Source organism: Typopeltis vanoorti, chromosome 24 (genome assembly GCF_054136105.1).
Source record: "Typopeltis vanoorti isolate ZY-2024b chromosome 24, IOZ_Tvanoo_1.0, whole genome shotgun sequence".
NCBI classification, from domain to species: Eukaryota; Metazoa; Arthropoda; class Arachnida; order Uropygi; family Thelyphonidae; genus Typopeltis; species Typopeltis vanoorti.
In genome coordinates, this window is record NC_143572.1 from 32,075,924 (window position 1) to 32,103,556 (window position 27,633).

Sequence of the window (27,633 nt, forward strand, 5' to 3'; positions counted from 1 at the left end):
AGGAGCTAAACATATTTTTCTTGAATTCTGTTGTTAGCATGGATGTTTGTGAATGTCTGGGTGAGAGATGATCTTCATTTCTTGTGAGACTACCATTCTGCTAATTGGAGCTCTAAAGTAGTTTAACACATTCAGGTCAGGATGATTGTAGCTTATCATTGCAAACCCAACCATCTGTTGCAAGCAAATTTACTGGTAATTTTGTTCCTGCATGTCGTCGGACTTTTCATAACGGTTTCATCGATTGCAACTAATCCCGCATTGAGGAGAGGGGGATAGGTGAAAAGGAATGTTCTTTTCAGAATATATTAAAAAACAATAATTAAAGAGAATTATTAGTTACTATACTTGATTTACTAAAAGATGTAAAGAATAGCAAATATAAGGAAGAGAAAGAATACATATGAATAAAAAACACTTTCAGTACTTCTGTACACTTTCTTCAGTATTTTATGAATAATTTACATCTGTGATATATGTGTACTTGTGTTTTAAGTATATGGGGGGAGGAGTGAAGAATATGTGATCCTATAAACTCTAGACTTTCATATTTGCATTTATGATGGGCATAATTTAAAAAAAAAAATTTATGAATAGATGGAATGGGGATTTGTTTGTGAAATATAAACATTAGCAGCCATTATACTGCAGACACAAGAAAAACACAGTTTTATTGTATCACTGAATAAAGTTCAGAGACGTTTGCAGTCTGTGTAATATATTTGTCAACAAATAGTGCATTTGGATAAAAACAGCACTGCCTAATGAAACATGTCTCTTCCTCCCACAGAAATTGTGCTGCATAGACCCAAGAAAAATAATTTATTATACTGCCGAACACGGCATCTAACTAAAAAACAATTGTCCTAAAATTTGTCCAAATTTTCAATTACATGAAATAAGTGTTTTTTGATTGCATTTGAAATTTTCGATGTCCTTAAGACCGATCACAAATGCAAACATCAAATAAAATTTTACCAAAAGAGCTGTAACAAACATGCTGCATAAACTTTGTCAGTGAGGCTGCCTGCTATCCCGACATGTGGGCATCAATAAACTTCTACCAAAAGGGTTGCAACTAACATGCTGTGAAAACTTTGTGTCAGGTACAATAAACGTGTGAGGCAGTTCCTGACGTGAATGTGTTTAAAAAAAAATGGCAGATTTGTCTTTACAGCTCAGCTTCCAGATTATATTACCTTAGCCCACCCATAATAATGTAGAATTAAATTTCTTGTGGGGATGGGATTTTCACAAAAAAAAAAAAAAAAAGCTTTATTTCGTTTTCTCATGACAACAGTCTGATATTCTTTTCAATATACTTACAGCATGCCGTGAAAAGTATTCATCCAGTAATTCATAACATGTTAGATGTCACAAACATAGGTAAGTTTTAGTTTCAATTTTTTATTAATTACTACTAAAATTTCTTATGAGTTTGGCATGAAATTCTGACTGAACAGAAAATAGGGGCTTTAAAAAAGTAACTGAGATAAAATATAGAACATTCAGTGCAATTAATGTGTATTTGTATAAAGTATTACTGGCTTTTTTGGCTGAGTGGATATCTTGCTAACAGGCTGTGAGTTCAAATTGTACGATGATCATAGATACCTTTTTGAACATCTGTAGATAGCATATGAATTTCATTGCTCTTGTCTGACCATCACCCTTTTTCAAGCCACTAAAAAAAAAAAAAAAAGGACTTGAAAAAGTTCTAGATCTGGATAATTGGGATTTCTGGAACTACATTTTATGTAGCTCCTAAAATTTATGTAAATCTATATAAGGACTAGGTCTTGTGTAAATGGAGGCAGCCCCAACCTATAGCCTTTAAGGAGTTTGGCTACACTATCCTAGCCCTTTATTATATAGACTTCATGTCATGCTTTTTTAGATCTGGATAAACTAATCCTTAATAGCTCACTCATACTAGTGTGTTATAGGTTTAAGCCTTTTGTTGGTGGGATTCAAAATTAAAATATATAATAAAATGGAAGAAGCAATAAGAATATAAGAAAACAGAAATTTCACTATTAGCTATTTTTGAAAAATTCTTTGAATTTTTGCTATCTTAGATCCTCTCTTAACATGAGGGGTCTAAGAAAGGAAGGTGATTCTTACTTTCAACTTCTAAGTTAAATTGAATTCAATGACTTATATAGTTAATATTTTGAAGAAGTTTTTTATAATTTGGAGGGGGAGAGAGAAGAATCTCAAATGGTGAAAACATCTCATTCAAATATAGTGTAGGTAAAATCAGACCACTTATTTCTTTCGGTTCTTTGCAGACTTTATTGGTAAACCCTATCTTAGAAGCAAATTAAAATAGTCGATTATGCCTAAAGAAAATCTACAAATGTCTCTCAAAATCTGAGAGTAATGTAGTATCTTCATTCCTCTTATCAAATTCTGCAGTCACTCTACTAAAAAAAAAAAAAAAAAAAAAAAAAAAAAAGATGATATGCTGATTTGTGTTTATAATCTAGATTTTTTTTATGAGTGGAAGTGTTGCCATTAAAGGTAGATAAGTTAATGAAAGTTGTTTAGCTGACCTATAGTTAGAACTATTTTTATTATAATAATATACATATGCCACAGTTAGATACTAATTTAATAATAAGATTAACAAATATTTTGTTTTACATCTCATTAAACATTGTCATTGCATGTTAAAGAACAGTAATAGAAATTTAAATTTGAACAGTGAAACATATGCATTTCAACAGAGCCCTTTTTAGACATGTGGTCACACAATAGTGGCCACATGTCTAGAAGAAATACTATTGGAAGATAATTGTGTGTGTGTGTGTGTGCATGCGCCTTACTGTATTGGCCTAACATTAAATTGTATTGATTGTCTTTCTATTCTGAAAGTTTGGGAAATTTGTTTCTCTCTGTGTGTGTTGTAGCAACGGCATGACTGTTAACTCTTACTGCATGCAAATGGAAAACGACTAGATAGCAATGGAAATGATAGCCTGCTTATGTGAGATTCTTTACAAATAAAACATAAGATTGAATTATTGGAGAACTCCTGGCAGATGGTATGATAAAGAAGTGGTGTGGGAGATGAAAGCAGAGTATTAAAGAGTGAAAGCATGAGAATAAGGATCAAATTCTGTATGGTGATTCATTGATTGATAAGAGGAGTGTGATATAATCATGTTTCCTGCAGCTAAGATTAAGGAAGTTAGTGATGCCATAATGATGAGAGAAAGAGAGTGAAGATAAATGAGATGCTTATGTTGGCCAGCACAAATGATCAAGTAGATGACAAGTGTAGTATACGAGAAGATGTGAAAGAGTTGCTGATGCAAGCAAAAAAGAAGAGCGAGTAAGTGAAAGTTGAGTCTGTTTTGTTATGATAAAAGCAAGCTTAGGCAGAGAGCCGTGATTGCAAAGAAGTCAGTGCATAGATTGTGCAGGAAGAATGGTGTGGAGTTTGTGGATGTGTAGAGTGAATTTTGTGGATGGAAAGATTTATATAAAGTGGATGGTTTGCATTTGAATAGATTTGGGGTTTAGGAGCCTTGAGAAAATATAGTTATGTTGAAGTTTGGAAATGCAGAGTCAGGGAAACTAGAAAGTTTAGGGGGAACAAAATGCATGTTCAGCAACATAGAAATTAGTAAGTGATAGAATGATAACATGTTGAACGTAGCTTGTCAGGTTCTTAACTTTACTGGGCTAATCACCACAAAGTGTAAGGGAGGGTGTGAGATGAAGTGGGTATTGCAGTTTATGAATACTAATGGCAGAAGTATTTGGAATAAGGATGAGAATTTTTAGCATTCGTTAGCTCAACTTAGCCAGAAATTGTAGGCATCAGTGAGACTTGGTTGACTGAGGATGATATAGTCATAGGAATAGAATGCAGAGGATAGTATCTTTAGAAAGAACAGGAGCTGGGGGGGGGGGGAGTTGCTAATGATAGCAGAAGAATTGAAGTCAGAGTAACAGTACATCAGGAGAACAGAGATGCAGGAGACAGTTCATTTGAGACTATTTGCTATGTGATAGAAGCCATCAAGACAAAATCCTCCTATGTGTTTATGGACATATACACTGCTTGAAAGGAAGTCAACAGACACCCCCATCTAATGAATCTTGTGTTTGTAGCCAGTATAAATTAGAGGAATATGATGCTCCCAAGTCAGTGCAACTGTGTCCAGGTGAAATGGCTGCAAGAAGGGAACTGACAGAGTTTGAAAGAGAATTTGATAGGATTCCATGTTGCAGGACTATCTATTTGCCAAATTGTTGACAAATTAGACCATTTTAGGTCAACAATCAGTAATACGAAACTGAGATGGAAGCTCAGGGAGTCAACTGCAAGTGTTACCCGCAGTAGATAACCCACCACACTCAAAGAATGTAACTGCATATCATTCTACAAAGGAGGATATGTAAAAATCACCATTTGTTGGCCAACACGCTGAACACAGAGTTCCGGGTATCGGCTTGAACATGAATCTGCACAAAAGTATTCAGAACCGAGGCTCGCAACATGAGTTTCCATGGTAGGACCATAATATGCAAGCCCCACATTACCCAAACCAACATTCAGCATTGTCTTGGTGCAATAGAATGTGGAAGCATGGAGCATGTACATTGGGATGTGGAAGCTTGGAAAGCTGTGTTATGGAGCAAAGAATCGTGCTGCACTCTCTATTGAGCAGATGGATAGGTGTCGTAGCAGATGTCCGGTGAACGTCTCTTACCAGAATGCGTTATCACCAACTATGAAATTCAGAGGTGTCTGTGTGATGGCATGGTCCTGGTTTGACTTGGATCTCTGTTTGTGGTGCCACTAGCATTGAACTCTGAGAGGTATCTGAACAATGCAGTGCTATCTACTTTTGGCATTTCTACGGAATTGACCATTGTCTCTTTCAGCAAGACAGTGCACAATGTTGGAAGGCTGCTACCATAAATGCGTGGTTTTATGGACATGGATGTCACTGCTTGACTGGCCTGCACAGAGCCCTGATCTCAACCCTATCGAACATCTGCGGGATGAACTGGAGGTTAGATTAAGTCAAGGGACATCCACACCAGAACAGTCCAGGACTTCATTATATGGCTACAGGAAGAATGGTCCAAAATTCCCATTGATTACTATTGTACACTTGTGGAAGGTATACCCATAGGATTGCCACAGTCATTGCAGCAAAAGGAGATTCTACATCTTATTAAGGATGAAGTGGTGAGTGCCGTGGCTGTTTGTTCCTCACACTATGGTGCCCGTTGGCTTCTTTCCAAGTAGTGTATATTGGGAGGAGAAATGGTCAGAGGAAGGGAAATGGAATTTATACTGCTGCTAAGAGATAGTTACCTGTGACAGTATGTAATGGATGGGACACGATGTTAGAGAGTACTGGATCTGGTCACAGCATCAGAACCAATCTAGCTATGCTGCCTCTACTTGGGAAAAGAATCATCCAGTCTTGACCTGGGAGATTGCCAGACAAGCAGAATTTTCTCTTAAGAAAAGATATATGTGAAATTACAAAGCAGGTGATTATGGTGCATCTTATTGCAACTCCGTTGAAAGCTGAGGAGACAGCTTTCATCAGTGTCATGGCAAAATAATTTGGAGGAGATAAATGCTAGTGGTACATGGCAGATGGTTAAAAGGTGTTTGAAGAAAGCAATATCAGACTATATACCCAGAGTTAGAATGTAAAATCAGGTAGGATGAATAGTGTCATTAAGCAGGAGTTGCAGACAAAGTTGTGAAGAGAATATAATGGTGGGGAAGGCAAAAAAAGGTGATTGGCAAGCCCATCACTTCAACAGTACAGGCAAGAAGAATGTTTTATATGGTAAGGAAGACCAAAGCTAATTATGAGAGAAAGCTAGCTGATGAGGACAGAAGAAATTATTACAAGTATTGTTAACAAGGGTGTTAGAATTAAATTTTTGGCTTGGAGATAAGTTTCTAGAGGTGAATGCATCATCAGTGAATGAGTTTAAGGAGAGGTGTATAAATATCATGTGAACGATGGATCTTCACACTCTATGGAGATACCTGTATAATAATATAAATATGGAAGTCCCAGTGGGTATCTTTACATAACAAGGTAGAACTATGTATCCTCCATATGTCAGAGTACAGATTAATGTGTGCTCTGATATGTGGTAGATATAGAGCAAAGCAGACATAATCTATCCTTCGGGTCATTGTTCTAGTAAGTAATTCACCAAGAAACTCTTTTTTTTTTAAGTTATTAATCTGTGATTAATAAGCAGCACATATACAGATTCTCAGTATTTAAATATTGTGCAGAATATGCATAGAAGAGAAGTGAAGAATTCTAAATCTTTACAGTCTGCCTTGTTGTAAAACTTTAACAACTCTGTATCTAGCAGATTGAAAATCTTTAAATTTGATGGGTATCAAAATTGCAAATTGGCAGTTTTTCACACTTTTAAGGGAAAAGTTAAAGGCTAACATTCAGTATTTGATTAATGACATAAAATTGAAGGGTATATTTAACCAGGAGATTAAATACACCCTTCAATTTCCTGTTACATAGGAAATCTTAGTGGAAATATTTTTCCTGGTTTTTCTATTACTGTTTTTCATGAGTTGCGTGTTTCTCGAGTAATTTCTAGTGATTTGTTTCATGTAGTTTTAGGAGAAGAATTTTTGACTCTTCGTGGTTACTATTGCAATTATTCATCTGGAGTTATTTCTTTACATGGATTGACTTTCTTAAGCCAGTTTACAAATTCTCTGCTAAACCTCCCCAAAGTTTTTCTTTTGTATTAGTAAAGAAGTCCATGAAGTTTATTTTTTGACTGAAAATACTAGATATTGAAATAGGTCTCTCTTTTTGTTTGAGAAAACATTGAGCAGAATAAATTCTGTCTGTTTCATTTTGAAATTATGATTAAATAAACTTTTCTGCACTAGGAACAAAAGAACTGTCTTTTGTCAGGTCCAATGCTGGAAAACAGTAATGGCAGAACATAATGGTGAACTTGAATGCAACTTTCTCAGTTGCATTTATGAGCATGTGTTTCTACACATGCTCATAAAAGAAAGTTATTGGATGTTACTAAGCATTTAGCTGTTCAGGAAGTAGGAAATGAATACAGCAGAGGAGGAAGCCATGGAATTTTTTTGTCTTCAGTATATGAAGACTGAAACAGAAATTAGAAGAAAAGTTAGAAATCTCAAACTGAGAGATGATATCCTTGTATAAAGAGATAAGTGAAGTTTTCATAGTCATTAATCCATATAGGATTTATTTCAGTTAAGACTGAGTTTATTGATTGCCAGTTTATATAGAAATGGGCCCAGTAAAGTTTATTTTATTTAGGATTCTCAGTCTCATGTATGATTTCTGACAGTTGATATGTTTTTAATTATTTCTTCGCAAGCTTTCATATAGAAGGCAGGGTTTTTCCGAAATGACAAAACCGTTGATGAGGCTGTAAGAATGTTGACTTTCATATAGAAAGTTAATTCATTCTGAAGTCTATTCAGTGGAACTTGCTGTTACTTTCATATAGAAAGCGAAGTTATAGAAGTGTCTTGTGTCAGTGTTCTGTGATTTAAGATGCCAGAAGAATTTGACTAACTCTTATGTTGCTGTCACATAGAGAGCACTTTTGTTTTGTGTTAGTCTTTCTCCAGTGTGAACTCAAGAAGGAATAAAAATTCTGTAGGAGGCAAGAGACTAAGGTTCCAGGAGTTTTGTCCATACGGGATAATAACTGTTGGTTTTATTTATTGTAAGAAAGTTGCTCACATTTGTATCTCTTGTTGTAATCTGTAGAAAATACTTATTCTTTGATAGAGGAATTTTCTTGATTCCAAATTAATTTTCATTCTTGAAAACCATTGTGCAATTTGGGATTTAGCCGACCAAATTGTATTCTTATTGGTTAAACCAAAATAAAAAATGATGGTACGACATGACAAAATTTCATGCTGCTGGGGTGTCGCCCAGTTAAACAAGGTCCCGTTGTTTTCGCCAGGGAACCAGGGCAAACAGCGAAACGTCAGCTACTGGAAAGAATCTGAAAACACACCCCAACTCAACATCACCAGAGTTAAAGATTGGAACTATCAACATAAGAAGCCTGAATGGCAAAGAAATGGAGCTAGCTGAGGAATTAGATAAGTACCAGATCGACATAATAGGGGTGACTGAAACAAAAAAGTCAAAAACTGGTGAGATCTTTCTGAGCAATAAATACAAAATGTTATATTCAGGCAATGACAATCAAAGAAAAGAAGGAGTAGCCATAGTATTCAACACAAAATACGAGGCTAATCTTCTTGAATGGCAGTCAGTCTCAAGTAGAGTAATGTGGGCAATTATGAGAATGGAAAACTGGACAATGAGACTTATTTGTGCCTATGGTCCCACAGAAGGTTCTACTAAGGCAGAAGTGGAGAAATTTTTTGATGCTTTAGAAAAAGCAACTGACACAATGAAAGAGGAAAAGTTGGTGCTGTTGGGGATCTAAATAACAGAGTAGGAAATGGCTGTCAGACATACAAAAATATTTTGGGAAAATTTGGAGAAAAGAGCAAAGCCAATAATAATGGCAAATAATTGTTGGATTTCTGCTCAGGACATGGACTGGTTATTACTAACACCATGTTCCAACATAAAAATGTGCACAAATTCACATGGAGAGAAGAGGCAAGGAATAAGAAAAGTCTCATTGACTATGTTATTGTTGATAGTGATGTTTTCTCCCTGGTGCAGGAGACCAGAGTGTACAGAGGATTTGAAATTGGAAGTGATCATCATTTAGTCTTGAGCAGGATAAAATTGAATTTCATATTGAAAAGAATGACATGTAAGAAAGTTTTAAAGCGAATAAAAGTTGAGCAGCTCTCAGATGTGAACTGTAGACTAAAATACACAAAGATTATTAAAGAAAAAATGAAAGAGTTTGAGAACAGAAATCAAACCTTGGAGATTCATTGGCAAACTCTGAAGAAAACATTCATTGATTCTGTCAGAGAGGCTTGTGGTGAGGTTGTCTGCAAGGATAAAAAAATCAGAACTCCCTGGTGGACACAGGAAGTTAATGAGGCATGAAGGAAAAGAAGAAAGCATATCAAAAGTTCCTGTCAAATAAGTCAGCTTATGCTCTTAGAGAATACAGAGACAAATGCAAGAATGCTAAACACTGTAAAACTAACTAAACAAAAGTCATGGGAGGACTTTGGCAAGAATATAGAAAATAAATATCAAGAAGGTGGCAAAATATTCTGGAGGTTGTTGAAGAAACTTAGGAATGGAGGAAAGAGTGCTGTAAAAGGAGTTAGAGATGATAAAGGTGACATGAAAACGGGAGAAAAGGATATCCTTGAAGTATGGAGTAATTACTTTGAAAAACTGCTAAATGAAACAAGCAGTGATGACAGCACAGTGGTAAAAAAACACTGACCAGGCATGTAGTCAGGAATATATATTTATACTTGAAGTAGAAAAAGCCATCAAAGGCTTGAAATGTGGAACGGCAGCAGGAGTAGATGATATTCGACCAGAAATGCTGAAGTATAGTGGTATAAGAGTCTTACAGTGGCTGCACTGCATAGTTCAAAAAGCCTGGACAGAGGGACGAATTCCCAATGATTGGAGTAGAGCTCTCATAGTACCCATATATAAAAAGGGAAATAAAACTGAATGTGAGAATTATAGAGGTATTTCCTTACTGAGTGTTCCTGGCAAGATCTATTCAAGTATACTTGAGAAACGGTTGAGAAGAATTGTGGAAGAAAAGCTTAGTGAAGAACAAGCTGGATTCAGGACAAATAGAGGCTGTCAGGATCAGATTGTCACTTTATGACAAATAGTGGAGAAATCATGGGAATATAAGAAAGATCTGTATTTTAATTTTGTCGATTTGGAAAAGGCATCTGACAAGGTTCCAAGAGAGAAGCTATTCAATACGCTACAGTTATATGGAGTCAATGGGGCATTATATCAAGCAATACTTAGTCTTTATTTGAGTTGTCAGTCAGCAGTTAGAATTGAAAGAAGTACAGGAAGATGGTTTAATGTTAAATCTGGTGTGAGACAGGGATGTACATTATTCCCTCTGTTATTCATTATCTATATGGATCGCATTATGAAGGAAAGTGGTATTAAACATGATATCAAAATTGGAGATGTTAATGTCAGCTCTTTGCTTTATGTGGATGATGTTATACTTCTAAATAAATCCACTACAAGTCTGCAAGATTCTCTGACTAAATTGAATAGCTGTTGTAATAGATATGGTATGAAGGTCAGCAATAAAAAGACAAAGACAATGAAAATAGGTAGAATTGTTGTGAATGGAGAATCTGTGGAACAAGTGAAACATTTCGGCTACTTAGGCACAATTTTTGCTGAAGGTGGTAAATTAAATATAGAAATAGACAACAGAATCAGCAAAGCTGGTATGGTAGGAAGTCAATTGAATAAATTCATATGGAATAAGAGAGAAATTAGTCGATACACTAAATTAGCTGTATACAAGACAGTGTTCAGACCAGTTTTAACTTATGGATCTGAAAGCTGGGTCAGAAGTAAAACACCTGACCAAATATGAGAGTCCTGAGAAAGATTATAGGCGTGAACAGATGGCATCAATGGCAATATCATATTAAAAATGAGGATATTAGGAATGAACTTGACATTGTCAACATCCAGGAATGTGTCAGCAGAGCTAATCTCAGGTGGTTTCTTCGCCCATTAAACAGAATGGGCAAAGCAAGATTAACAAAACAAGTGTTCTGCCAGTTGGCAGCAAAATGACCCAGAGGAAGACCAAGATATAGGTGGATTGATACGGTACAAAGTGCCTTAGACGATAGAAATATAAGATCTGATAATGTTGGAGTCTTGACAAGTAACAGACTGATTTGGAGGAAAATTATAGATAGGAAGTTAGTAATTTTTTTCATGTAGTACTATCATATCCTGTACACCCCTTGAGGGTACATGGCAGGAATTTGATGATGATGATGATGAAAACCATTGTTATAAAGCATATTAATACATGATTATTAATGAATATTAATACTTATGTCACATAACTCATATGTGTGCTTTCCCTTAACAGTAGTAGTTTGTCAAGTGTTCCTGTCCAAGTTATTTAATGTTATCTTATATTAAATATGTAACATAAAATTTAATTTGATATTAAATCATGTATTATTTGACTACTCAGACATAACTTTGTGACTGTGCAACCTTGAGGTTGGCCTCAAACATTAACTATACTTTCTTTTTCACTCAAATGTATTTTGCTGAGTTATGTTTTGTTCTGAAAACACTTAATGATAAACTCCTGAAGACCTTGTTTATGCATCTCCAGTCAGGACTACTGTTTGCAAAATAACTTATACAAGTGATAGTTTTTATCAGTTTTTCCTATGAAAATATGTACTTCATAAACTATTTGCAATATAGCCTTTTATTTATGGTGTCTTGGAAAACAATCTATTTTATGGTTAACATTATTAAAAAAGGGGGAGAAAAAGGAGTGATATTCTAAATCGTTTTTTTTTTTTTTTTTTTTTTTTCTAATGTAAGACGATTATCTAAACATATACGTGACCAGAGCTTTACAAATCTACTTGCCCATGGTGAGTAGTTGCAGACTGGATGAAATATAATATTCTTCACTTAATAAAAAATAACTTTCTAAAATATCTCTTTAGCTTTAAAAAACACCGATGCAACACCCTGATTAGTGTATGTAATTTCTATTGACTTATTGAGACATATCATTAAAAAAATAAAAAAAGCAGGGGAAAGGATCATGGGAAAGTAAAATATTTGAAGAGTGAATAGGATTTTGCATAATTTCTCAACCCTGTACATGGGGATGTCCTAAGTGGTGCATAATTTGATTAAATAGTCTTTTGCTAAGATATTGCACTTAATTCTAATCATAAATTAACGTAAATTAAGTGAATATTAAATCCAACATCATTTCAAAGCCGAAAACAGAAACTATAAAAGTTTCATGCCAAAATTTACCAGAGAGCTTGCGGGAATACACTTGCTGCCATACTACAAGTTGCCCTAGTGAACCTTATAAGAATCATGAACACTCGGAGTGCCTGTGTATTCACCTCCTGTTGGTCCATTTTGATAAGGTTTCACTGATCTGAAAGATGTTTCAAACTCATTGGTTTTTGTCAGAGACCAGGCAGAAACCTAAGAGAGCAAAAACTCTCAGTACTAAAGAACTTGGAAGCGTCGGAGGTGTATTTTCCTAAGAAAATTCTCAGTCAGTGTGTTAAGTATTTACTAAACTTAATTTATGTCATTTTGCATTGCCGAAGTGAAGCCTTTTGGCTCTTTATTTTAGTAAATAAATTAATGTGTTTATATATATTAATCCATATAATAAATGAAAAACTTTTCTGTTAGATAAATACTTGGAGAAGCCAAAAGAACTGAGTGCTTTCTTGCATCGACTGAAAAATGCAGAGAAGAAAATGTTTTTAATAACAAATAGTCCATTCAACTTTGTGTAGGTATCTTGATGAATTCTTTAGTAGTGATTTTTATAAAGTTTGCTTCTTTTTATCCCCTAGAAATAAGAGTTTTTTTGTTTGTTTGTTTTTTACCCTGACAAAATTATTTATTTTATTTTTTTAATATTTTATTCAAACATATTTTGCTTTAAGAAAAAACGTTGGGTTTTCATCTCATTGCACATTTTATATACTAATGAATCTAAGAATTTGCATAGCTATACTAAGATGTGTTAGGGATATAACTACCATAACATCAGACTGAAGTGTCTTACTAGCTTGTTCTCATCTTCTAAAATTAGTTTTATTTGTGAATAAAATTATACTTTACAACAGCAGTTGCTTATTAGATGTATTTTACAAATTGCATAACTATCCAATCTCATACATCCAGATCATTCTGGGACTTTGATTGGACAAATTTTATGGAAATCCTTACAAAAATCTGAACCATCTTTTTTATCAGACCATTGCAGGAGTGCAGAGAGCAAAATATCAAAATTTTATATTGCAAGGACTCTGCCGTGGCTGGACAGAATTTGATAAATCTTCATTTAATGCCTGTATGAAGACCATATGTTTTTAAAGATAGATTTATTAAAATAAACAATATAACCTGAATTTAATATATACAAAGCTTGTATATATTAAAAAAAAAAGACCAGAAAAAAATTAATTACACATAACAAATATAAAATCTTCAACAAATTAGTGCAGTAAACTGAGTGACTTTGTAGCTCAGTCAGTATAGATGAAGCTCTTTGGTCGGAAAGACCTAGTTTCACATCCCATCAATGCCGTAAGGGACCTTTATCTGGTCTTTTTCGACTAAAGGTGAGTTAGCCACTCTCATACAGTGGTGGAGGTTTTTTCATCCCTCAGAACAGGCAAAAATACCCCATCCCCAACATCAGGCTCTGCAACAGGTTGGTTGGGATCATGCACATAAGGTCACATCATGTAAAAAGGCCAACCCCAAAGAGATGGGATAAGGCACAAGAGGAAGAACAAACAGAGTGGCAGATTCCCATTATATTAACTAATGTGCAAGTGTAGCAATGCTACTTGTTGCTGTTGAATTCTATGGTTCTAAAAACATATCCCAGTTCCATGGCTGTTAGATTTTGTGATGACATTGCTATGTAACAAAAACCAAGATTTAATCCTACACCAAGTTTGGTCTGCATTCATGAAAAATCTAACAACTGCAGAACTGGGATAGGACAAACTTTAAAATGACCACAGAACATGTTAGAAGCATTCAAACAACTAGATTGTTTGAATGCTTGCCCATTAGTTAATACATTTTTTTTTTATGTACTAAGCTTTGTGGAAGTTCTTATAATATCTGTTATATACAATTAATTTTTTCTAGTCTGTTTTAGTCTCTCACTTTGTTTATTATAAGTCTTGTACCTCTGCAAGTCCAATGACTTACAAAACTTATTGGATTATATTGTTTATGTCTGTTTATTTTATTAAATAAAGGTTTGCTAAACCACATAAATATTCATCATCATCTGGAATTTGATAAACTGGGATTTAGAAGGCATAAGAAAATGTCCATGTGATTTTTCTTCTGGTTTTGCTTCATTTGTATAATTTTTATTTACAGAATTTGCAAAACAATTAAAATTGCTATTAATAATTACATACTAGCCAGATGAAATTTAATATTTAGGATTTCTTTTAAAATTTGAATTGCTTAGATTTAGGTTTTAATCATAAGGCAAAACAAAACCATATGTTAGAGTGTATAATCCTAAAATGAGGTCACATGTTCCAAACACGCCCTGAATTTTCACACCTTTTATAAAAATGCTGCCATTCTTTCAGTAACGTAAATTTGTTCTTGATGTTTCTATCTTGCAAAAACAATGGAAATATCAATAGTTAAATTCAGACTATTCTGAAATTGTATCATATGTAATTATCTCCAGGTTCAAGACTGCTAGCTAAAATATTTTTTTCCCCTTATAATTCTTTTCTTTTTGTTAAAATGTTTTAATTTACCAGATCCTTAAGGGATGTACAGGATATTGTGAGTGTACTAAATAATTTTTTGCATTATTTGTAGCTTTGTTCCAAATTAATCTGTTTTTGTCAGGTCTTTATATTCTCATATCTTAAATTTTACTCATTCTGTTAACTGCATCACTCTGTCTCTAGATCTTGGTTTACGATGTGATGTGTCTATTTACTGGCATTAAATGTAAATTTATGCCCATTTTTATGTTGGAACATTGTGTTAGTAATAACCAGCCCATGTCCTAAGCAGAAATCCAACAGGTATTTGCCATTATGATTAGCTTTGCCTTTTTCTCGAAATTTTCCCAAAATATTTCTGACAATCATTTCCTACTCTGCTATTTAGATCTCCAACAAGGACTTTACATTGTGTCAGTTGTTTTCTCTAGCCTCAAAAAAAAAAAAAAAAAAAATTCCTTCACTTCTACCTTAGTAGAACCTTCTATGGGACCATAGGCACAAATAAGTCTCATTGTCCAGTTTCCCCATTCTGATATTTGCCCAACTACTTGATATTGCCTGCCATTCAAGTTTAGCCTCGTATTTAGTGTTGAATACTACAGCTACTCCTTCTTTTCCCTGATTGTTATTGCCTGAGTATGACATTTTGTATTTATTGCTCAGAAAGATCTCATCAGTTTTTGTCTTTTTTCTTTCAGTCACCCCTATCCAATTCCTTAGGCGGCTCCGTTTCTTTGCCATTCAGGCTTCTTATGTTGATAGTACCGATCTTGAACTCTAGTGATGTTGAATTGGGGGGGGGGGGGTTCAGGATTTGTTCCAGTAACTGTCTTTTGGCTGTTCACCCTGGTTTCCTTATAAAAAACAACAGCAGGTGGTAGGGGACTTGTTTAATTGGGGAAGGCCTCAGCTGGCATGAAATTCTGTCATGTATGATTATTTTATTTGTGGTTTAAGCCAATAAGAATATAATTTCATCAGTTAAATCTCAAATTTTCAGCTCATCCTTGTTCGTTCAGTATTCAGGTAGATATCTAACAGGGTGCTCCACAGGAAGGTGAGGATTGGACATTGGGTCAGAAGCCCTGGTCAGTTCTCTGCATTCCTTTAAAGGCTATATTGGGGTCTCCTCTCAGTTATTCAGCTTACCATTAAGCACTCCATTAAGAAAAATAAGGAGAGAGGAAAAAAATGTTAAACTTAAATAATCAGAGAAAACCTGGCTTCTTTCAAAACTTATGACAAGATAGTAATGAAACTAAAACTGATATAATGCAAACTTTACAATGGAAGAAATCCAATAACAGTACATCAAAGTAAATCAGGAAAATCTCCTGGAGAAGGATGAAATAAATATTTAACTTATTAAATATGCCAGCATCCTGTTCATCAGGTGACTACTAAAATTATTTAACTATCTGGCAGCAAAGAAAAATACTGCAAGTTGGAACAAGGCCATGATAATTTCCAGTGTGTGTGTGTGTGTGTAAAAGCAATAAGTGTAACAGTGAAAACTGTAGAGGAATAATTTTTCTGAATATTGGTTAGAAGCTATACATATAATTAACATTAAAACTCAAATCATCTTCATGAAGTACATCTTCTGAATAACATGTCTTCCAAAAAGCATGATTGTATATTGACCCTTTTACATGAAAAATCCTAGTGAAAAAGTATTGTGAAATCAACTTAAAAGTGCACCACGGTATTTGCAGATTAATTTGAAAGTCTTTGACAAAGTTATAAGGAACAAGCTATGGATCATACTTGAGTAACTGTTTTTAGCAATAACTAACATCTATTAGTGCCTCAAGGGCTCACTTTCCTGAGTACGGGCATGGTAAACCTGAGGTGCCTGATGTTGGACCATCCCTTACTTCATGTAATATACATCTGTTATATTATCTGTAGACTGGTCCCTCCTCTTCCTTCCTTGCCCCTTACCTCGAATGCTATTCGAGGGCTAGGGGTGAATCTTTCCTATTTTGCTGTGTCATTTCATCTTATGCACTATTGTGAGGCACCATCCCATCTGGCAGCGTGTTGCTATAAGGCCAAATATCTCCCCATGAATGAATGAATAAAATAGGAAAATTACATACTGGCTCGTCCGTCGCCCAGCATAAAAAGGGACGCATCCTGGACTTAGGCAGACAGTCTAGGTCGAAAAATATGCTACAGTCTCCACTAGCTACAATGAGTCCACCTACAGTGCACAATGATACTGCAGATCTCTATGGGATGGACAGATTGGAAGAACTGATGAAGCAATTGGAACATATAAAATGGGACAGTGTAGGCCTTTCAGAGATAAGAAGGAAAGAAGAAACTCTCATGCAATTAAAAGATGGACATCTACTCTACCACTGTGAATGTGACAGAAACTCAACTGGTGGTGTAGGATTCCTAATAAATAAAACAATCAAGGACAATGTCCTGTTTGTAAATAAAATAACATCAAGAATAGCTGAACTAAGTCTCTTCATAAATAAAAGATACCAACTGAAAATTATACAAGTATATACCCCAACTATGGACCATCCAGATGAAGAGATAGAAGATTTCTATGAAACATTAGAATCTCCATTCAATAATTCTAAAGAATTTCATAATTATAATGGGCGATTTTAATGCCAAAATTGGAAGCAGAGATGACCATCTGAACTCCATCGGTAAATTTGGACTTGGACAGAGGATTGAAAGAGGAGAAAGCCTTATTGAATTTGCAGAAGAAAATAACCTCTTTATTATGAACAGCTTTTTCAAGAAGAAAATCAACCGAAAATGGACTTGGAGAAGCCCAAATGGACAAACTTACAATGAAATTGATTTCATCCTCTCCAACAGAAGATATATAATAAATAATACCGAAGTGCTTAATAGATTTAACACAGGAAGTGACCACAGACTAGTAAGGGCAAAAGTATGGATCAACAAAAAATGGGAACAGAATAGCTCATATTCTGTTTAGTGAATCTACAAAATCTCTACCACAATAAAAGCTGTTATAGAGAATCACTCAAAAATGAACTAAAAAAGTTAAACACAGCTACTGCCATCGATGATGCTAATGAAATATTAACAAAATCTATCTTGAATTGTGCACTAGAAATAGGAGGTGTAAAAAGGCACCAAGGAGAGGAAAAACTAAGACATAGGAAACAGGAAACCTTAGATCTGATGAAGAAAAGAAGAGATATGAAAAGAGATTTGAATGACACCAATAAAATAAAATATACAGAAATTTGTAAAACTATACGTAAAAGGATGAAACATGAACTTAGATCGTATAATACTAGGAAAATTAAAGAAACAATAGAAAACAGTAGTAATATGAAGGTCCTAAGACAAACATTATCAGGTGGAACAAAGGAAATAGCTGCTTTAAGAGGAAAAAATGGTGAACTGATAAAAAATAGAGATGCAATAATCAAAAGAATTCAGGAATTTTATACTGAACTCTATGAAGACAAAGACCGGGACATCCAAGAATCCTCTATGGATAACTCGAGTGAGGAAGAACATGATGCCCCTGAGATCTTACAAGGTGAAGTGGAAATGGCACTGTGGGAAATGAAGAATGGAAAGGCCAGGAGAAGAAGGAATTATGGTAGACTTCTTAAAACTGGGAGGAAGCCCTGTTATCAAACAGTTGAGTACTCTTCAATAAATGCCTGAAACAGAGAAAAATTCCGAAAAATTGGAACAATCACTTCTAATATTAATTTTTAAAAAGGGCAATAAGGAAGAAATTAAAAACTACAGACCTATAAGCCTACTCCCCATCATATATAAAGTTTTCACAAAAATTATAAATAATAGAATAAAATCTAAACTAGAGGGAATGCAATCCTGCGAGCAAGCTGGATTTAGGAAGAATTACAATACTTTGGACCATATTCACACATTAAGACAGCTCATTGAAAAATCATTTGAATACAATAAACCCATATGTCTGGCCTATATAGACTATGAAAAATCATTTGATTCAGTTAAAACATCTGCAACACTAAAAGCACTTGAAACCCAGGGAACTGAGAAACCATATATTGAAACACTAAAATATATTTACAATAATGCAACTTCTGTAATTAAATTATATAAAAACAGTGAAAAGTTCCATACAAAAAGGCATCTGGCAAGGCGACACCATATCTCCCAAATTATTTACAGCTGCACTAGAGGAAGTCTTTAGAAGCCTTGATTGGGAAACAAAAGGAATAAACATAAATGGAGAAAGGCTGCATCATCTGAAATTTGCAGATGATATTGTCCTAATAGCAGATAATCTTGAAGATTTGGAAGAAAGGCTAAATCAGCTAAATGAAGCCTCCAGAGAAATTGGATTAAAAATAAATAGAGAAAAAACAAAAATAATGATGAATAAATACATAAACCATAGAACTATCAAAGTTGAAAACCATGAAATAGAACAAGTTACTTCATATGTATATTTGGGCCAATTGTTATCCTTTGAGGAGTGCCAAAGAAAAGATATTGAACGAAGAATTCACCTTGGATGGATGGCTTATGGGAAAATGAGAGACATATTCAGAAGTGACATCCCTATGAGTCTAAAAAGGAAAGCTTTCGACCAGTGCATACTTCCTTTCCTAACATATGGAGGAGAAACATGGACTTTAACAGAAGCCCTAAACAAAAAGCTGAGAACAACACAACATCGCATGGAAAGAAGTATGCTAAAAATAACATTAAGAGATAGGAAGACAAATATCTGGATAAGATCTCAAACAGGTGTCATGGATATTGTAAAATATTAAACAGGCTAAGTGGAGATGGGCTGGCCATATTGCCAGATGCAGTGATGGGAGATGGACTAGAAAAACATCAGAGTGGAGACCAATGGATGGAGCAAGACAAAACATCTCTCCACCTTCTCCACCCAGAAGAAGGTGGAGAGATGAACTGGAACAAATTGCAGGAGTGAGATGGATGGGAGAGGCAGAAAACAGAGTGATCTGGAAAATCATGGGGGAGACCTTCGTCCAGCAGTGGACAGAACAGAAGGTTGAAGAAGAAGAACATCTATTAACAATCAGATAGATCTGAGAAGCAGTGAAGCTCCAGAATATAAACCAATGTCCATCACTGATGTCCAGCATCAGCATTCTTATTTAATATCTATATAGATGAAATATACTTTAGATTCTGAAACTACACTTAATATCTGATGTTTTCAAATGGCCAAATAATTATAGCAAGAAGGGAAGATGAACTCCAAAGATCAGTATTTTCCTTAAACATAATTGCTAAAATTGGAATGAAAATATAAACATATAAAATGAAAATCATGGCTTTTATAAGATTATTTCCAGGGCAAAGTAAAATCATGATTTAAAATAAAATTTTAGAACAAATTAACTGCTTCAAATATATTGGATGCTCTACATCATATGTAAAAGATACATATTGGCGATTAATTTCAAATTTCCTAAAGATAACAGGGATAATTAGTAATATTTTCAAACCTAACTAAATTCAAAGGCACACAAGAATAAGAGTTTGATATTCTAGTAAGACCTCTTTTGTATGGAAGCAAAATATAAACCAAAAAAACTGCAAAGAAAAAATAATAGAAATCGAAGAAATTTCACTGAGGATAAAAAAGCACAGAAATATGTAAAGAACTAAAAATAGATTCAGTAATAGATAAATAAATAAATACAGAAAGAATTGATATGAACATATTGAAAGAATAGACAATTCAAAACTACTCCCCAAAAAATACTCTGATACCACTCAGAAAAGTCAGTAATGACCAATGAAACAATATGGGATTAATGAGATGGAACATGCCACTAGGCCTAAATTCCTGAAAGGAGAAGGATGATCTAAGAACTATATGCATTGTATTCCATTATGAAAATTTTTTATGGTAATCCTACTGACTAAAAGCAATTGAACCTAAGATTGTCTCTCAGCAGGCGATGAAAATTACATATTACCTAATGACTTTTACATTTACATTCCACAATGAAATTTAAATCCATGCATCGCATGTACAGGGTGTCCCAAAATTCATGCAAGATTTAAATTTAGCGCCATTTGTGCGGTAAAGTGTTGCCAACGAGAAAAGAAATACAACGTGACAGCTGACAGTTCAGGGTTATTAAAGCATTATTATACACAGCGAAGAGAGTTCGTTGAATGGATTATGGAACAACAACAAGTGGATGCTTATTTTTCGAACAAAATCATCTTCAGCGATGAGGCTCGTTTTCATCTTGATGGCTTCGTTAATCGACAAAATTGTCACATTTGGGGTTCAGAAAATCCACGAGTGATTGTTGAGAAACAAATGCATCCACAACGTGTCACTGTTTGGTGTGGATTTTGGGCTGGAGGCGTCATCGGTCCATTCTTCTTCGAAAATGCGGCTGTTAAGGCAATAACAGTTAATGGTGCTTGCTATCGCGACATGTTAATCCAGTTTTTTGTGCCTAAATTGCAAGATATGGATATGAACGACATGTGGTTTCAACAAGACGGTACCACATGCCATACAGCCCGAGAAACAATTCAATTACTGCTTGAGTCATTTCCTGGTCGTGTAATTTCCCGTTTTGGTGATCAGAATTGGAGCCCAGATCATGTGACTTAATGCCGTTGGACTTTTTCTTTGGGGTTTTTTGAAGTCTAAGGTTTATGTCAACAAGCCCACAACCACCCACACCTTGAAGGAGTAAATTGAGCGCTGTATCAATGAAATTCAGCCAGGCTTATGCAAAACGGTCATGGAAAATTTCAGCAAAAGAGTGTGTATGTGCCAGCAAAGCCATGGATCCATTTACCCGATATGCTATTCCATGCATAACCCTATACTGTATACTTTATGAATCAATAAGAAATTACAATTTTTAATTAAAAACCCATGTTTTCTATCAAAATTACTTCTTGTGTGAATTTTGGGACACCCTGTAGATTGCAGAACAGTCTAATGATATGTACTAATAATATACAAATGAAAAACATCTTAACATCAAATTCTCATAGTTTAATGTACCACACTGATCCACTAAAAGAAAGAAAAAAAATTTTTCTGATGCTATATAAGGAGGTACAGTTAGTGATTTCTGTGTATCTCAAACTCACTTAAAGAAACAAACTGTCAAAAATTTCCAGTCTCGATAACAAAAACCTTTTGCTATAACAAGCCATTCCTTTGGTTCCCACAAGCTGACTGAATTTAATGATTTTCTGTTTGAGATTTTGTTTTCCCAGTTCAGATTTAAAAAACTTATGGAACTGTGCTGTGTTGTAACAGTGATTAGCAACAAAGTGAATGGTAAATGATTGGTTTCTGGTTGGAGTTAGTTTGATAGTGTTATGTCTGTGAGGGGGGGTTGTTATTTTTTTATATATATTCTTTTCCTTTGTTCTTTTTAAGGTATATGTTTTAAGGGACGTCTCTTACATATATTCCTTATCGTATACACTCAATTGTTTATTTTTTTTAGAATGATTAAGTATATTAAATAAATTGACAAAGGGTAGACTTCTGAATAGAGTCCAATCCTCAGCAATAACGGTCAGGAGTTACCTCCTAATCAGGTTCTGGCAATATTTATTTTATCAAGCTGCACCAGCCAGATCCCTAGGTTAGAAATTCCTTTTAACCAAGGAGTAACCCTCAGAAAATATACTAAGTAAATCAATCTATTAATTACTCTTTATCTCAATTTTATCTATCTCTCTTAAAATATTTGAGTTTGCAGTCGTGGTCTCTGTCATATAATTCTCTGCCGCTCAGATTCAAATGTTAGCAAGCGGTGCATTGGATTCAAATCAAGGCACAAAACAGGTTAAGATAATCAAGATACATTTTATTAGATTCCTAAGATTACACATTTAAAAAAAAAAACACTCAATAGGAATAGAGTTATTCCAAGTTATAAGGTAAGACATAGCAACTGTAATTCACACATCATATCCAAGAGTAGGCTTGTTTCACTATACAAAATTCTTGCTAGCATCTTTTAAATATCTTTACTAGCTTACTCATATTCTTAAAACATTCACATCGATAACTCTATAGTAGATCAATACTTATAGCAAATTAACTACTACTCGTTCACATAAATACTAAGGAAACAGCCTTTAGATTCTAGACACTAGTATCTAAATCTCACTATAGTCCTTCTTCCTACAAGTTTAGAGTTTTATAACCTAACATCTCGTTTCTTCCATAACACAATATTCCGTTCTTTTATATTATAATTCTATATAATTCTTTATATTATAACCCTTCTATAATTCTTTCTTAACAAAAGAATTATAAAAGGGTTTTACATTACCACATTCCTAGAACTCATTCAGTCTGTCATTTTTTTATAATTTCCCTCCGAATGTTCGATCTTGTCCTTGTTGATTGACTCACGGGCTAGATTTGGCCTTCATTGTTTTGTCCTTCCATCGCGTTCTCGACTGGAAACAGCATGGCTTGGATCGATCCACGTGGACATATGTGGTGGCCAGTTTCTTCGAGCTTACTCGGAAGAGTACCAATTATTTCTTCATCTATTCTTTCCACACGACATCGCAAACCGACAGCAGAGAATAGCTGCCCGCTGTTGATTAGATCTCGAACTCTTCCTGACTCCACAAGAAATTCTCCAGCAACTCCAGATGAAAAAACCTAAAAAGCCCTGAATGGAGGGGCAAACCAGTTTTATGCCTCGTATCTCTAGCGCCCTCTTCACCCATAACGTTCTGCCCGACACTTTCTTTTTGCTCCCGGCTCCTATTTTCATTTCTATCTTCCTGGAATACTTCGTACGCGTGCCACGTCTTCCCGGAAAACACCGTGCGTGTGCCGTTCGCACGTGAACAATTTGCCGTTGGCTACACAATTTATCCGAAGTTGTTGTTAGTGGACTTTGAACCTTCGTTACTATGCTCTAACATATATCTTATAGAGAAACTTCTTACATTATCTTTTACAAATAAATGACATCTTTCACCTTTAATTAATATTTCAAAATTTGTATTAGTATAATTCTTTAAACAAATTAGTATCTTCACTTATTTACAAACATTTTCGTTATTGTTTTAGCTAAATTTGTTGGATCTTGAAACAAAAATAATTTTCCAAGGAAATCCTTTCATTCAAGATCCAACAATAGGTAGAAAAGGGGATGTGATAGAAATGTATATGTGACTGAAAGGGTTTGATGTTGAAAATCTTTTAGCACGTGGCTGAAAAGACAGAACCAAGAAGTCATCTCATGGAGTATGAGTGGTTAATAATGGTGTGAGATTTAGACTTTCTGCTTGGAGAGTGGTGACAAATGGAATGAGTTGTCAGGATCTGTGCAGTGCTTTCTTGATGAATGCTTTCAAGGGGTGATATGTGTGAGTCTGCCAGAATGAACCCCAGTCATCATGGAAGTTCCTGTGCACTAATAATAAAATAAGAGGAGATATGATGATACAAGGACACAAATTACTGGAACTATCACATTTAACAGTCTCCTACAAGTATAATAAAGTACAAAGAAAAGAAAATAATTAGTGTGGAACAAGTTAGATGATTTCATAAAAAAAAATCAGCTAACGCCTTTTTATTCCCTTATATAGGGAGTAGGCGAGGCCGTTTAGCCCTATCTAACTTTTGGAGACTGAGTGGGCAGTTCAATCTCCACTGGTAGCCAATCAGAGATAGTTGGTCCAAGGCTATCGCTAATTAAGCAACACACAGTGAAGAGAGACGGCTCAACAAGTGCCGCCATCTTGTGGTCCCTAATCCTAACACTCGTATTTAATGTCTGAAATAATGTGGGTTCTACAGTCGATTTTCTTGAGTTTACGGGACGAAAAACCCGAGTTTCCGGGAGAAAAAACCCGCTTGCCCGTGCCAGAGATAGACTAACTTGGGAACCGGTCGAAAAAAGGCTTAGAAAAATTTCTTCTAGTCACCGACTAGATTCGAAATCAAGAAGTCTTCCTTCGTGCAGTCAAGCACCATGGTGTGCAAACGCCACATCCATTGAGCCACACAGGCTGTTAGATGATTTCATTACATTCTTTTATGATTTCACTTTTTTTTTTTTTTTTTTTTTTTTGGCCTACTGCATTTAAAGTGAAACACCTTTGTCTACTTTCTTATTGCTAAATGTACTAGGCCATCAATAATATCATGATCTTTATCTTGCTCTTTAAGCAGATAAGTGCAATAAAATTTGCTCACCATTGATCTAAAAAAAGAAACTACTACTGTAAATGTTTGTGTAGTCTCTACACAAATCTCATCTCTTTACTTTTCATATCCCTTATTCCATCCACACCACCATCATCACTGATACTTCAAAAAGTATAAGGCATTGATCATAAATGATTAGTAGCAACATAATTCTTCAAAACTGCAATACCTGAAATGCCTTTATCTTTATGCAAAGGATAATATCTACATATTTCTGAGTTATAAATGGAATAGGAAGTTTTGTTATGCCATTTCATTAATCTTTTCAGTATTAGATATCATGGAGAATAAAAGATGTTAGAGGAGATGTTTATTTCATTTAATTCCACTATACTAAATTAATTATTAAATTCTTTCTGAATTATGCTTCTGTAGAGATATTGGAATGAAATACATGATTGGACCAGAGTGGATGAATCTTTTTGATGTTATAGTTGCTCAAGCAAGAAAGCCCAAATTTTTTACAGATCAAAGCAGGTAAACATATACTGCATATAAATTATTATTATTACTAGTAGAAGAAGAGATCTATTGCAAAAATTGTTTCTCATCCATCTTTAAGCTTTGTCTTATGATATTATTGATTTTGTACCATTACTGTTTTTTTTATCACTATATTTCTTCCCAATTTTATATAATAATTTAGTGGCAATTTTATTTCATTGGTATTTGTTTGGAAAGGAATAAGTTAATGTTTGAAGTTGAAAAGTTTAGAGTTGTATGTGAAATTTATGTTAAGACACCTCAGTGGAGCTGTCTGTAGAATATCATAAGCCATTGGCCATAAAAGCTTGAATTTTAAATCCTGTAAAAAAAATTTTTCTAGTAACTCGCTCATCTAACCTTGGAAAGAGTGAAAACCTTTCTTTCATCGAGACAGTTGAGAGGAGATACATAAAGTTGACTGATATAAAAACACCGACGCCTCGAATCCTTAGAGAGATAAACAATTATAAATTTTGTTATTTTATTAACAGTGATGTGGTCAACAGTAATTTGTTATAATAAGTTCCCTATTTGAATTTAAATTCACTATAATGGTATAGATTGTATTTGGTACTGATGACATGTCAATAAAGACTATAATAAACCTATAGTACATGAGCACTGTGGACCAAGGAATCTGGTTCCTCTTCTCTGGAAACCAAGTGTGGTATTCAAGCTACTTGAGAACTGCACTAAACATTACAAAAATCATCTAACATTTTAAAGACTAACAAACATCCACAAATTCCTCCGTTCCCATGGTGGAATTTCAATCCACAGTCTAATAGTTGGAGATTGGTTACAGTATTCACTTGGCTGCACTGGCTGGCATATACTATGAAAAATTAAGCAGTGACAGAACACTAATAGAAAATATTCAAGGAATGAAATCTGGAATGTATATCAATACTCGAGTTAGAAAAAGCCTTGAGAAACCTGAAATGTGAAAAGATAGTTGAAGTAAATGATGTTCATTCAGAAATTGTTAAATGTGAAAAAATAATTGAAGTCGAATTCCAGATTAGAGTAGAGCACTTATATCATCTCTCTCTCTCTCTCGTTTAATATATGTTTAAAATTATTAACTGACTTAAACACTGAGAAAAAATATAAGAGATTTAATAAGGTTTTGCTACTAGTTTCATTGGAAATGCCAACTTCGTCAGTTGAATACAGTACCATGGAGAAAACAACATCTTAAAAATATATTGTACTTTGCACAAACACAGAATTAAGAACACGTAGTAGTTGTGTTTGAAATTGAGTCCGAGCATTTGTTCTGGCATGAAGCACTTTGTGTGTGAATGATATCATGAGTATGCCAAAACTGGATTACAGCGCTATGTGAATCGGGCAGACTGTAACTGAGATTGCTGTTTAGATGGGTAGGGTTCAGAGCTATTTCTTTGGATTCCAAGATACGTCTTTCTAATTCATCAGAGCATTTATGGATGTCTGAAGTTAAGTTTCAGGCTATTTGATGTTGTTGTCCTTCAACACTGGTATTGGCAGAGAATAAAACATGGCTGGATAGGGCACTAGCACAGGTTCTGTTATAAGAAATGTTCATGTTGGTGTTCTTCTAGGCGAAGAGAGATGGACTTTTCTGTCTGCCCATAACATGGTTTGCTGCAACTGCAAATGATTTTGTATACTCCTGGGAACTGAAGAACGTTGTGTTTTACTTTAGGTTGACTGAGGAAAGATCGGAGTTTTGGAAAGGTAGAGAAATATGTCATCATCATCAAATTCCTGTCATGTACCCTCAAGGGGTGTACAGGATATGATAGTATCCTGTATGATATGATAGTACTACATGAAAAAAATTACATCATTACTAACTTCCTATCTACAATTTTCCTAAAACATTTATAAATTATTTATTAACACATAAATATAGGGTGTCCCAAAATTCACACAAGATTTAAATTTAGCGCCATTTGTGCGGTAAAGTGTTGCCAATGAGAAAAAAAAGGACCGCATGACAGCTGACAGTTCAGGGTTATTAAAAATGGAACACTACATGAAAGAATAAAGCATTTTCATTGTTGAGCAATATTTTAAAAAATAATGAAGGTTTGGCAGCTACAGTTCACAATTTTCATACAAAATATGGTCGGAATAGTGATTTAACTTTGTCAACTGTGAAAAGATTAATTAAAAAATTCAAGGAAATTGGATCAATTAGTGATCTTATACACTCTGGCCGTCCTTCAACAAGTCGTTCAACAGAAAACATCGAAGCAGTTCGCGATAGTGTTGCTGAGAGTCCAGGAACATCAATTCGGCACCGTGGTCTTGAATTGGGCATTTTGAGAAGCTCTCTACAGCGTAATCTCACAAATGATTTGCATCTTTATGCTTACAAAGTTCAATTGACTCAAGAACTGAAGCCTATTGACCACATACAGCGAAGAGAGTTCGTTAA

At 34.6% G+C, this 27,633-nt stretch overlaps 1 protein-coding gene across 1 annotated transcript in view; it reads left to right on the forward strand.

Annotated features, from left to right (window-relative positions):
• The window catches only part of Nt5c (5' nucleotidase C), a 112,187-nt gene that overhangs the window by 45,272 nt on the left and 39,282 nt on the right, over nucleotides 1-27,633 (forward strand). The window contains exons 7-9 of the mRNA XM_090414152.1: nucleotides 1,329-1,386; nucleotides 12,405-12,507; nucleotides 25,095-25,196. Coding sequence (XP_090270278.1) covers nucleotides 1,329-1,386; nucleotides 12,405-12,507; nucleotides 25,095-25,196 — 263 coding nt within the window. The remainder of the gene's footprint in view (nucleotides 1-1,328; nucleotides 1,387-12,404; nucleotides 12,508-25,094; nucleotides 25,197-27,633) is intronic.